The sequence below is a fragment of the Carassius auratus genome, chromosome 19 (assembly GCF_003368295.1).
Source record: "Carassius auratus strain Wakin chromosome 19, ASM336829v1, whole genome shotgun sequence".
NCBI classification, from domain to species: Eukaryota; Metazoa; Chordata; class Actinopteri; order Cypriniformes; family Cyprinidae; genus Carassius; species Carassius auratus.
In genome coordinates this window covers 11,105,912-11,120,205 of record NC_039261.1, presented here as the reverse complement: position 1 = coordinate 11,120,205, position 14,294 = coordinate 11,105,912, and the positions used below count along the sequence as shown (strand labels likewise).

The 14,294-nt window shown below is 34.9% G+C and overlaps 1 protein-coding gene across 1 annotated transcript in view; it reads right to left on the bottom strand.

Annotated features, from left to right (window-relative positions):
• csmd2 (CUB and Sushi multiple domains 2) overlaps positions 1-14,294 on the bottom strand; it is a 280,903-nt gene that overhangs the window by 248,738 nt on the left and 17,871 nt on the right. The window contains exon 2 of the mRNA XM_026288864.1: positions 13,310-13,526. Within this exon, the coding sequence (XP_026144649.1) occupies positions 13,310-13,526 (217 nt within the window). The remainder of the gene's footprint in view (positions 1-13,309; positions 13,527-14,294) is intronic.

The window sequence follows — 14,294 nt, the reverse complement described above, 5'->3', positions numbered from 1 at the left end:
TGTGTTTCGCCGATCTCGTAGACGGTGAGCTCCACTCGATCAGCGGGAGCTCAGTCCTCATGTATCCGCAGAGAGCAGCCTCTCCTGGGATAGACCTTCTGATATGATATTTCGTTTCATTGTAATGGCTGCATATACACATTTCCCTGAACTAAGTACATTTCTGCAGCTGTTATTATGCTTAAATGAAAACGAAAGGAGGCAGTGGTATTTGATATCATATTTCGTTTTATTGTAAATATACAGTAAGGAAAATTGCAGTAGCCATGACAAGCAGACTGAAGTTATCAAGTACGCTGCTGTTTATAGATTTACCGGACTTGCGTCGTCGCGGATATCACACTCCTGAGACGAATGCACAAAGTCTGAACCAACTACCGAGGATGCACGTCCAAAATCAGCGTTCTTTTTTTTTTTTTTTTTATCAGCGGTACTTTGTATTGAGAAACGCGCGCAGACCTACGTCACCAGTCTATTTGCCTAATCTACCCGGTACTTTACACCGCGGTGGAAACACAGAAAGCAACAGGTCTGGGGGGAAAAAAGTTCCTGGGAAAAAAAGTTCCTGGTACAAATGTTCCGGGTAATTTCGGTGGAAACGCGGCATTTGACATACAATCTCATTCAAACCCCATTCACCTACAGACATCTTCTACATGTGTCTCTTTGTAAAGAAACCGGATCAATTAGGCTCATTATCACTTTTTCTCTTGAGAACTGCTTCCGTCACTTTTCACGAGGTGTGAGCTTAATTTGTTAACACATTTCACACTTGTGGGGTATACTGATGAGAGCGCGGATTGAGGGGTGTATTAGAGGAATGAATAAAGACAGAAAATAACAAATCAGCTGAAGACTGAGGAGAACTGACAATATGTCTTGGATCATCATAAGCTGCAGGTAAATGTCATTCAGACTTGTGGCATATGGCCATACGTGACTCCTACCTTATCTATGAACACTGAAATGAACTTGAACCCATGTGATATTCCTCATGCTTTATGAGAAGAGACAGCTGTGTTTATGTCAGGTTTCTGATCGACTGGGGACTTTCCTTGAATTGTTTTAGGTTAATAGATGTCGCCTTTCATCCCCAACGAGGAGCTAATTCAAATGAAGTACTTCCAAATTTTTAAAACCATAAGAAACATATTTACTCAAGTGTGTTAATGCAATATTTTCATAATAATCTGTTGCTCATGACAGTCACAAACATGACCTTTTCACCTCTCATCAGACTAGAGATATATGATAACTCCGCTCCAGGCTGGAACTATACTGGAATTTATAACTGAGGTGGAAAAAAAGACAGATAAAGTAATGTTTCTTCCATTTATGGTTCTGCCAATATTACAGCCAACAATAAGCGGCGAGATTTCCATCGAGTACCTGAGGCTGGTGAGGAATAAATCACTGGATAGGGGAAAACAGATTGGAATACGGAGGGAGAAGAGCCAGATACCCAACAGTTTCAGCTCAATGGATATGGTGAACTTAACTTTTCTCCAGTGCTTTTCGTTATAATCTTTATATTCAAAAGACTATGAAAGATTATGAAACACAGTGTTAATTTCGTTGACTAAATATTTTCGTCATTATTTTCGTCACGAATATATTTTTGCCGACGAAAACGAAACGAAAACTAAAATAGAAGGCACTGATGGAGACTAAAACTATGACTAAATTGATTGACATTATCGTCAACGAATAAAGGACGAGACGAAAATAGACTGTGACGAAAATCAAATCAGCATACGGGAGAGATGCGAGGAATGAGCAAAAGAACCAGCAAAACAGAACAGACTGCATGAGAGAAGAGAACCAATCAGAGCCTGACTTATTGAGACGTGAAGCGAAGGTTTTCAGTTTTTATGAGCTCCCGGGAAGTCGGCATTCGAAGAGGTGATAGGGACTTTAAGCAACAGCCTCTGGTGGAACGGCAACGCCATTCTGGCGTTGTATTGCGCCTGCGCGAATTTAACTGCTACTTTGTGACGTTCTAATTTAACGGTCTACTACGGGAGAACAGCTGATTTGCCGGAGTCGCTACAACGTGAGAGGTTAGGTAAATAAATGTTATGTTTTTAGACTTATTTACATCATACAATATTAAAAACTCCTCTTCTGACAAAAGATTGTCATTTAACGCCAAAAGCAATCCTTCTCTTGCTTTTTTAAATTATATATTTTTTTGGATCTCAATAAATGAATTAATGCTGCGTTGCGCTGTTCTGTTTTACTGTTGCTTAGTGACTTTTACGTTCTTGGCTACAGCGGTGTGACGGCAAACTTCCGGTCGCTGTAGCCGTTCCATTTGCAGCTGTTGCTTAAAGTCCCTACTGTCTAAAAGAGCGACAAAATGTCCACAGCTCACTTCACGTTTGACGACGAACAAAACAAAACAAAGTGTAAAGCACGCAGAGCGCTCATTCGTGGCAAGAACACAACCAATTTGAAAAGACATTTACAGACGAGCCACCCGGACATTTTCTCAAATGTAATTTAACAACGATGTTATTTTGTTTATTGAGCTAAGCAAAATTGGAATAGTGCAGTGCGTAGATGTTGTAGCATTAAATATTACGAACTGAAAAGTACTGTAAAATAGCCCCTTCTTCAAGTTAGATGAGAGCACAATACTAATACGTAATATCATGATAAATACATTTGATTAATACTAATGTTTAGTATATTTTATAATGTTCTGCTTGTTGACAATATCACAAATGTTTCTATATTAGTCATGTGAAACATGAATGTTCACATCCTATCATTATACATACAAATCTAGCAATATTGTAGTATTTAAAACATACAATATTGCTAGACAAATGAATACCTTATAAAATCTTGTTACTTTTTTTATCCACCTAGCTGCCAACTTATTAAATATTTACTTTAAATTTATGCACTTATTGTTCAGCTCAGCTGTAAGCTTTAAGGTCCTGGACCTAACTTTATTTTTCTTTTATTGATGGTCAATTGGCAGCTTGTTATTGTTTACATTATCATGACAGTGTTTGTTGCTGCATAAAAGCTTTTGAATCGAAATAAAGACACAGTTGTGTTGAAATAAAGTTGAATTTGTGTTTTATATATTTTGGTTAAGTTTGTTTCCTATACCAGCTGTAAAAAATTGTCTAGTAAATCTGTTATTAATTTTAGTCTTATTTTAGTCGACTTAAATACCAAGCAATTTTAGTCGACTAAAATACCAAGCAATTTTAGTCGACTAAAATACCAAGCAATTTTAGTCGACTAAAATAAGACTAAAATTAAAACAAATCAGATGACTAAAACTTGACTAAAACTAAAAAGAATTATAGTCAAAAGACTAAGACTAAAACTAAATTAAAATTTTGTGTCAAAATTAACACTGATGAAACATTGAAAAACATGTTCTACATGTGGTCAATATTTCTCGATGTTACCCACAAAATTTCCAGATAAAAGTTTCTAAATGATATTCACCACAGTTTTGTAACATTTTAAAGAGAGTCAGAGAATTGCGCTGAAATTACTTAAGTTTCAGCATTTTACAGCTCACTAGGAAGACTTTATGAAATCCTACATACACAGCAGGCTTTTAAATATACTTCGCAGGGGTCAAACGAGGCATGGGAATATCCTAAGATCATGAAACTTCTGAAAACTCTGAGATGAACATACTGCAGTTTCTGCTTTTTAGCAGATGAAGCCTCCTAGTTATTGCAGTGTGGTTTGGTCCTTGTTTCTAAACCTGAAGTTTATGCTGACACACATATAAATTTGAACTTTTAACTTCATCGCATTCTTTACATTCTGTGCCTTCCCATGATGAACTGTGGAGACTATGCATTCACTTCTTGGACTGCGCTGACAGCAAATAATGCAGCTGAACTTCAAACTTAACCAAACAGAGCACACAATGTTCTACACCACTATGAATAAATAATTATAGCATGACTCCCCTGAAAACATCTTGTTAAATCAGGGAACAAACGTATCATAATTTAACCTCCAAACTGGAGCATAGCAGAGCATCTGTTCTTTCAAATAAGTAAATTATTTATGTAGAACAATTTTTCTGTCTCACTTCACATTTAAATAATACTGAATAATAGCACAAACATTAAACTTCAAAAGCACACTGCTTACCTGCGTTATTTTACTGACATATAAGTGTTTTATACATTATACATTATATATATATATATATATATATATATATATATATAGGCATATAATTGTAGAATTATATAATCAAAGCACGCTTGAACAGAGTCTTATCAATCAAAATAAGACATTAATCAGTCTTTTCATAAAGCTGTTGTCATTAGCAGACAATAGCAGATTTTGGAGACATCTGGTTCCTAAAAACATATCAAAACCACACAGGTGAGCACCAAAAGCACATCTCAGGTCACCATAATCATCTCATTCTCTTTCCCGAGTGCACTAATAGAGGTCTGGGTGTTTCTCTGGTGTTCATTTCAAAAGAAGAGTATTAGTCCACAAGCTCAAGCCTCCAACAGCAGTTTGTATTAATATACTACTCGAATCAGCTCCTTCAAATGCCATTAAGGGCACAATAACTTACAATGTTATATAATCTAAAGCTTTTAATGGAATATTTTAATGAAATGTGTTTGAATTTTCAGGATTTAAGTGGCAGGTACTGCACTGAAAGCTAAGCTATTACTGAAAAACACTGTTTTCTTGGACCAACTGCAGGTGAGAATTTATATGGAATTGAATCTGGCAAGTAGCAATTATTGAAGATGAACATCTCAGACAGAACATCAAATTAGCGCATTCACAAATTCTGTGAACGTGAAAGAATTCAATAAGGTACATCTTTTCCTTTATATTGAATAGATACAAAAATTATATCAAATCAGAGTTCATTGTTTGAATGCTCTGCACCACATTTGGCTGGTTTTGGATCGGACTCAGTATAAGGAAGAGGAGAATGACAGAGTCTGATTTAATGGGATTGGTCAGAGGTCTGTTCTTTCATAAAAGCTGGCTGAGGAGCCAGCCATATATCAAGAGGAAGCACAACCCAGGAGTTAAACAAATAAATAAGAGCAATTAAACAAAGTGGTCACCACTCCTCACCTGGCACTATCCAAGTCCCATACACCCCCCACTGCACAAGCTCTTCAATACAGGGAATAAAGAGTTTTTTTTTTTTTTTTTTTTTCACTTGTCACTTTTTCAAGGCACTTAGGCAAATAGCTTGAGCATAGAGCACGGTCACAGTCCAATGGCCTATATTGAGTTTTTCCCGGAAAATATGCCTTTACAAAACAGTTGAGCCACTTTTGAGTGCCTAATTTTCCATTCAAACTACCTTTGCTGTCGTCTAAAAGGCTGTTCACACCTTGGCTGATAGCTATAATTAGATAACTATAATGTTTTAATAATCATTATAATTCTGTGAGATTAGGAAAGTCCACTCCACATTTACTTTATTACAATACAGAGATACAGAAGAATTTTTTTAGAATCTTTATTTTCTAGCTGATGGATTAAATACTGACAGAAATATTTTTTATAAAGAGATATATACAGAATGCTATCATCTGTTACTGCAGACTAATATAATAGAAGTCTTGCAAATCAGTCTGTAAAGCCAGTTCTGTGATTAGTAGTTAATCTCCATCACGTGCTTTCAAATGAAGCAACATTTACTACACAGAGCCATAGTTCACTGACAAGCTATGCAATATGGCGTTCGTTATCTAAGCCGATTAAGAACGCAATAATTCGTAGCTCGTCACGTGATAAGAGATTTAACTACTAATTACAGAACCGTCTTTAAGAATGAGATTCGCATGATAATTGCATTCGATTATTTGCACAGCCCTAATAGAGGGCTAGATGATCGTAGTTAGTTCATTATTTTGCTGTATTGTTATTGTTTGTTGATATTCAAGTTGATCTACCTTAAAATTATGAATCTGTTAAATGGGTCACAATGAATGTGTTTTTTTCAGGGAATTGGTCACAATAAGTTTTTGTCTCATTGTAAAGCAGACACAAAGTATTTCTGGTGGTTGTGGTGGCATCACTTGTCTGTATCTGTGGTAAAACTGCTGCCTAAGACACATTATTTCCTAGATGTCAGATTTTCAAATTTGTTGGCTATGCCATTTTGTTTTATTCAATACTCTGCCATCTGTATTTGCTAAGTATACTTTTAGTGGGTCATTCACTCAGAAAGTATGTTTTATTCCACTGATGTACTTTTCCATTGTATTTCAAAATAAATGGACTAAGGATGTCTTTGAATTTATAGGTCTTTATAGCAGCTTCTCGCGTGTAATAAATACATCATTCTAAAATATGGCGCTCAAGTTCAAAGAAATTCAGCTTCTTGCAACAAGTCTCTAGACCTTGTGCTTAAAACACTTACACTGACATGCCTTGTGACTGAAACTCTATCTGTGTGAAAACCTAGGGCTGGGCGATATATCTAACAATATGATCATGCGCATCTAATCAGTAAATCCAGTTCCATTATTACTGCTAAATCACCATCACCTGCTTTTAAATGGAGCAGCATTTAATAGACAGAGCCGTAGATCACTGGCAAGCTGCGCAATATTGCGTTCATTATCCCAGATGAAACGCCTTCGATAATAAACGCGATATTGCGAATATATATCTATTTTTTACTTTAATGTGCTATGCCATCGCCCCCTTTTTTAACTTCAGCCGCCCCCTCATTAGTACTGTGCTGGCTCTGTACTAATCATTACAGTTATTCATAGTTATCGTTCTTCATTTGAATTAGCTTTAACAGTCACAAATTTGCATTAAAATAAAACTAATTTTAGTTAACTTTAGAAAACACTACTAATTTCATTAAGTATTGGTAAATCTATTTAAATAAATTTAACATCAAAAAGAATATACAATTTTCAAAAGATAATGTGCTGCCTAAATTGACTGAATTTTAACATTATCTTAATTTATTCTTATAAAACAATATAAATTTGTAATATCAGTTAATTACATTTCATAAATATAGTTCATCAAGTAGTAATTCATCAAATGATGATCAAATAACAATAAATCATCTGTTAGCAAGTAATAAGCAAGTCGATTTCATTATATTTCAGGGTCAGGAATGTTTACGCTCTATTAAGAATGAATAGCTAATGTTCACACAAATAAAAATTATGCCTATGTCATTTAATTACCCTCATGACATTTAAAACCTGAATAACTATTTCTTCAGTGCAACTAAAAAGAAGGTATTTTGAAGAATGTTGTAACCAAAAATAATTTACTTTGTCAAAAAACACTGAGACATTTCTTAAAATATCTTCTTTTATATTCCACATAAGAAAGAAAGACGTTTGAAATGACATAAGGGGGAGTAAATAATGAGAATATTTTCATTTTGGGGTTAACTATCCCTTTAAAAGCAGCAGTCCTTGAGCTTCACACAGGAGATCGCCGTAGTTGGATTTGGAAAACCTGTGTAAGCCAATGGGACTAAGCCAAAGCTCAGTTTCAGTCTCATATGGAGTGTAAATGTTTTAGCTCAATACTGTTCCTGGAGATCCGGCTTCCTGTAGAGTTTAGTTTCACTTCTAACAAACACCTGAACCAGTTAATAATGGTCTTTCAGCTCATTTGAAAATTGCAAGCAGGTGTGTTGGAAATAATTCAGCAGGAAAGTAGATCACCGCTGTTGTAGGAGCTCCAATTATACGAAGGGCAAACACTTTGGAGGAAACACCAACATAGAAACTGGCATGTCCTCAATCCGATGTCTAAACAACATCTCCATACATTATATACCCATCATCCCCATGACATAATATAAATAAAAAATGCCCCCCAGGTGCCTCCAAAACTGCAGCAGCTGCACAGCACCAATTAGCGTGACAGTTACAGAAATCTTTACCTACATGTCAAGGATGTCAACTGACTGGTTAATGCATTTCCAGATATAATATACAATATCGGATATTGCATTACCCTTAAATGTTTGTGTCTGTGTGTTAAAACATTTTTCTGCCCATTTTGGGGTTAAAACGCAAGTACAATACAGTGTTGGTATTGTTAGCGAACTACTAATTTTTTTTTTTTTTTCATTGAAACTGAAATGAATGCATGAATTAATTAGTTAATTAATGAATGGAAATTCATAAATCAGAATTAATGTCTTGGCAAAACAAATGAAAGTACACTACTAAATACTAATACTAAAATTACAATAAGTAAAAACTGAAAAAATGAAAGCTTAATACATATTACATATTAAACAAAAGAAAACAAATATACATTAAACATACTATAAAATGTAAAATATTTTAATAGTAAAAATGTATAATAATATAACAAAAAAAATATGGGTACAGTACCAGGATAAATAAATCAACAAACAAATAAATTCTTTATGTAGGAGAGTGGAAAACTGTGGGTTGTATGATAGCACGCACCTGATGAAGAACAAATATCAGCTAACAGTCCTGACTAAGATAAGTAGAACAATGGAAACACTACATGGCAAATATCACATGTTGACTCAGAGGCCTTTTGTACACTCATATTCTTCACACAAATTCAAATCCACCCACAACAAGCAAACAGCTTCAAATCCAAATTAATAATTGGGTGGATAAAACAGCACTTATTTAAATCAGCCCTCAAATCAAATATTCTCAAGAGAGATTACATTTTAGCTGAGAACTGATTCAACAGAAATTAGGAGGGATAATAATTCTGAGTGATAAGAGTGAAGACTTCTGGATGAGTTAAATCATAAATGTATGTGGGTAAACCCTATCAAACCAGAGATCGAAGATATTAGAGTGATGGTAATATGTGGCAATGACTCACAGGACCTATTTCACAGCGAACAAAGAAAAATCTAATGGAATGGCAGGGTCAGCCGATGGTATGGGAGGAATAAAAATGTGTCATTAACTCAGTTAGCACATGGGAGGAATGGTATGTTTCATTTGCAGCATACTATGCAAGTGATGTTGAATGATCTCAGTCCAAGAAATTCATTCAAATTCATTCTAAGTAAAAGTATGTTACCATGTTAAATAATTAGCTTGGTTTCTTCAAAGCTCAACTGCAAATATGGGTTGTCAATTTTCAAAGCAAAACAATGTTGCAATGTTACAAACATACTGCCAAATGAGATGATTAAGGTGTTTACATGAGTTGCTTTTAGAATATATCTTTCATGTTTCCAGTTGACATGTTATAGTACATAGATAAATGAATGGCACATGTCATTACGTCACCATGCAACACCGACATCCCCTCCAGGATTTCACATATAAACATATAATTCAGCTTGTATATGATGCCTTATACAGTTTTGGGTGTTTCATTTTTAATTCACTGAAAGCTTCAAGTGCAGTTCATTTTTTGTCTGGGGGAAATATTTAAACTGGGATAAGTATTTTTTAGATTATGTATGTTTTAGATGAACATTATTATATTTTTTATTTGATTTCTTTTTAGTTCAGAACATAAGTCTGTCTACTGTCTCTGGTCTAAAAGAAGCTCTGAAGCACGAAACTGTGTTCCCACTGCCACTAAAAACCCTGTCAGATAGGGAACTATTTGCTGAAGCACATAGGTATTTATATCTCTCTCTCTCTCTCTCTCACTCTTTATATATATATATATAGAGAGAGAGAGAGAGAGAGAGAGAGAGAGAGAGAAAAAAAGAAAAGGAAGACACTCACCTTTAAGCGCTCATGCTGACCGTAAAATGTTGGGAGAAAAGCAAATATGTGTCTGATCTGTGTCATGTGCATCAGGTTTTAAAGTGATAGTGCTGCTTTTAAAGTGAAACCTGATGAAATCTGTCATTGATGGAAATCAAAGAACAACAGAAAAAGGAGAAATCCCTCCACTGCTGTAGTTGCTGATTAACTTTTGTAATTTGAATAAAGTTTAATTTATATTCATTTTATAGTTTATACATATACAATTAATAGTTTATGTGAATACTTTTAAGTTCACTTAAATTAAAAGTTGTTAAAAAATAATGGCTTTCAATTATACTGCAATGTTGAAAGGCTTTAATTATTGGCTAAAGGGGAAATAATAGAGGTACCAGTAACATTATTGGTATCAATGATACGGACCTTCATTAACAGTAGGCTACTTAGTAAAAAGATGCCATTAACCATTTTTAAAATATACCATCTTTATGTTGTTTCTTCATTAATTTGGGGATTCAATGTGAAATTATCATAACATAAATATATTAATATGCAATTAATCCAATTCGACTGGTAGCACTAATTTTAACCTTTCAAAGATTTTATTGTTGGAATAATATGTTTATTTTACAGCTGAATATTCTTTTCAATTTCATTTCTTATTTTAAATGCACCCCCCTCCCCCCAGCCCCCTCCAATTTTTCTGTTCAATAATCTGGCCCTCAAATGAAACTAACTGAATAGCCCTGCTTTAGATGTTCACAAATGTTACCTTGCACATTTTATCTCCCCAACAGATTCTAATTTGAAAGAACTTTATAATGCATGTTCCCAATTCAGAAGACCGCACAAACAGACTGTGTATCTAAATGCTTCTCATACTCGCTCCTCTCTGCCGTGTCTCATGGAGAAGCCATTCACACTTGCCGCACACACGCAGCCTGTCTTGTAATGCTCAGTTATACTCATGGCCCTAACTGGCTCTGCACTGATCTCTACAAACAAATCTGGTATTACTGACAGGGCTTGACACACCTGTGTCAACTCGCGCCTGCCTCCGTGTTTAAAACAAGTGTAAATTCAGTCTTCCTTTTTTATTATTTTCACTTTTGTTATTTTCACTTTCACATTTTCCACTTGTTCTTAAAATACCACATACTTAAAAATGAATCGATCAGCCTATGTAACCTATGTAATACTTTAATAGTTGATTAAAGAAATACAGTTCTTTAATTACACAAAATAAACTAATCTTTCCGTGAAATTCACACAGTGAAATTTAACAATTAAAGGGATAGTTCACCCAAAAGTGAACATTTTATGTTTATCTGTTTACCCCCAGGGCATCCAAGATGTAGTTGACTTTTGTTTCTTCAGTAGAACACAAACCAAGATTTTTAATAGACATATAATATCAGTGGATGGGAATCATGGCTTTGAGAGTCAAAAAAAAAAAAAAAAAATCCTAAACCAAATGAAACCCTGTGGCTCGTGACAATACAGTGAGTAAAGATACAGAGCGATTGGTCTTTCCAATTAACGGTACATTATTTATAGTTTTTTTTTTTTTCACCTCTGATTTTCACTGCAATGTCCGATCTGTCCTCAGTGCATTCTCCTTCTTGCTTTACAGTGGATCACAGACTTATACGTGCATTACCGCAACCTATCTCTCAAAGGGACCATTGACACTCCTGAGATTGTAGATAGTGTCAGTGGTCCACTTGAGGGATAGGTATTGCACTAAGAAGTCTGTGATTCGGTGAAAATCAGAGGTAAAAAACTGTATAAATACTGTTCAGCTTGCACAGACTATCATTTTGTGTCTTTACACATCAATGTATCATCATAAGCAGCAGGATTTCTTTTGGTTTTGTTTGTGTATGTTTTATTGACTCTCAAAGCACTGATTCCCATCCGCCTCCGTTATACGACTGACAACTGTTTAAGTTAAAAATCTTTGTTTGTGTTCTACTGAAGAAACAAAGTAACCTCCAACATCTTGGATGCCTTGTGGGTAAGCAGATTAACATCTGATTAAAATTTTTGAGGTGAACTATCCCTTTAAGTAAATTCTGTAATAGTAGTATTACCATTATATTATTTGGCCTATGTTTAAAAGATGGTTTTTGACAGTGCACCAGACTTTTATTTTGACAGGATAGACAAGACAATGGTCAACAGTTTGAAAACAAACAAAAGAGTATGGCTTCAACGACGCAATTGTCTGTTTGTATGTATAGCATGTCAAATTAACTGCACTTGAAGATTTCAGTGAATCAAAAATGAAATAACCAAAACTGTATATGACATCGTAATGAAGATGAATTATTTGTTCATTACGTGAAATTCTTGAAGGGACTTCGGATGGTGTCGCTTGGGGATGTAATGTCATGTGCCATTAATCTATATATGTACTATATCATTGTAAAACTGTAACATGAAAGGAACATTCTAAAAACAACTCATGTAAACACCTTAATCATAATATTGTTTTATTCGTAAGATACAGAATATTAGATGTTGATGTCCATGAAAATGTAGTTATTGATCTTTTATACTACCTTTCAAATATGCTGATGATTTGGTGTGCAAGAATTTCTTTCTTTTTTTTTGACGAATATACAGTTTACAACCACAATTATTTGTAATAGAAACCTCATTTTACTTTTTTTAATGTCTTTGATCAACTTAATGCTGAATAAAATCTTTATTTTGAATGGAAGTCTATCACTTTATAAAAATTGTCACTAACACTAAAACATGCCAATGCAAAACAGATTTTTTGAAGCACTTCACTGACTTTTTGTGTGACGTTATGACCAGCACAGCAACACTGACTTTCTTACATATAATCAGTAAAACAACATCCTATTGGAGTAGTCTCAATATACTTTTGATTTCTTCAAGATGTTGAGTTCAGCTGACACTAATAACACACTGGCAGGGTAAACTGCCCATGCCGAACAAGGTTGACACTCATAGAACACCATGGAAACCTATGGTTATGCATGAAGCTGTCCTTGAATCTTTAAACATAAAGCAAAAAAATGTCTTGAAAGTGTCCTTGTACACATCGTTTCCCACACAGATACGAATAAATAAATAAAGGTGACATGAAAAGGGTGGGAAAAAGCAACAAATTTAAAAAGTTCCGTAATGTTTTTTATATAACTCATTTCATTGGGTAAAATGCTGTCTGAGAAGTGATCTGTGAATGTAGGCGAGCTTTTCAAAATGCTAGCTTTCGACTGGAAAACAGGCCAAGGCCCCAAAGACACTCCCCCTGAGGATATCTGCTCCGCTCAATCCCTTGAGCCTCAATCCTTTTATTTTCAGAGTATACAAGGGAGAATTTCAGACTCAAGACAGTGATAAAGTCAAAAGCGCTAAATCAATTTGAGGACTCCAATGTTCAAAGCATTAGATACAGACCTAAAATGAAATTTTCATTCCTCTCAGTCCGCTTTAAACAAGTTTTGGGACACTTAAGTAAATCCAAAGTTCATGCACAGAATTCACCAAGTTCAAGCTGTTAGCAAAGTAATGTCAGCTAGCAATTCCAAGAGATTGGATCTGGCATTTACACACACAATATGATAAAAACGTTCTGTATTTACCGTGTCCGTAAGTTTGTTGGACTGGGTTGCCCATCGTAGACTGAAAGGATGTCAAAGTCCTCCTCTAAGGCAAAGCCTTGAAATACCAACTGTATCCGGTTGTGTTCCTGTGCCACAATCACCCATGTGCAGTTGGCGTAGTTGGGATATCCATACGGGAATCCGGGGCTTTCTATTGTCCCATTTGGACTCTGTAGTGTGTGACTGCAGTTTTGAGCTGTAAAAGGAGAAAAAGAGAAGAAAGTATTATACAAAGTGGATGGAAAAACAATGAAATGCATTCAAATGAGAAACCCAGGCGAAATCTAAACGCTATTATCGATCTAAAAGATCTTGGAACCAAAATGTGAATTTAATTTATTTATTCCATATCAGTAAGTAGGTGCAGAACATTTGCAAACAATGCTTTATGATTTACAACCTTCTGACGTGATGTATATGTTAATTTGCCAGTTCAGTCTGTGCCTTTAAAAGATTAATTTACATTCATTAATGTGCTGTTTGATCTGACAGGGTATTAAATCATTTGTTAGTACAATAAAATGCATCCACATTAAAATACGTATAATGTCCATTTAATTATGTAAGTGTGTACTCAAGTTGCATATAAATAAGACAAGCTAAAATGACTAATATTTATGTATTTTTAGTTATAGAGCAGGAATATTCAATTTCAAGAGGCAATTAAATTAACATATGGTCAAGCACATGAATACTGTCAGCTGCCCTCGCGATTGCCACATCTTTAGCAGTGGTCAAAAAGACGTTTCCACAGTAACTCCGCAACGGCAAACAGGAAAAAGAAGGAATGATACCACCCTTGGTTATTAATTTGACTAATTTTAATCACTCCATATCGCCCGCAGCTCAGACTGCACTCCTCAGCATTAATTGCATTTCTCTTTTGCATACTTGTCAACGACCTCTTATAAAATATTGCACTCGATCTGAAATTTTAATAACTGTGTGTGGCTCCATCCATCAG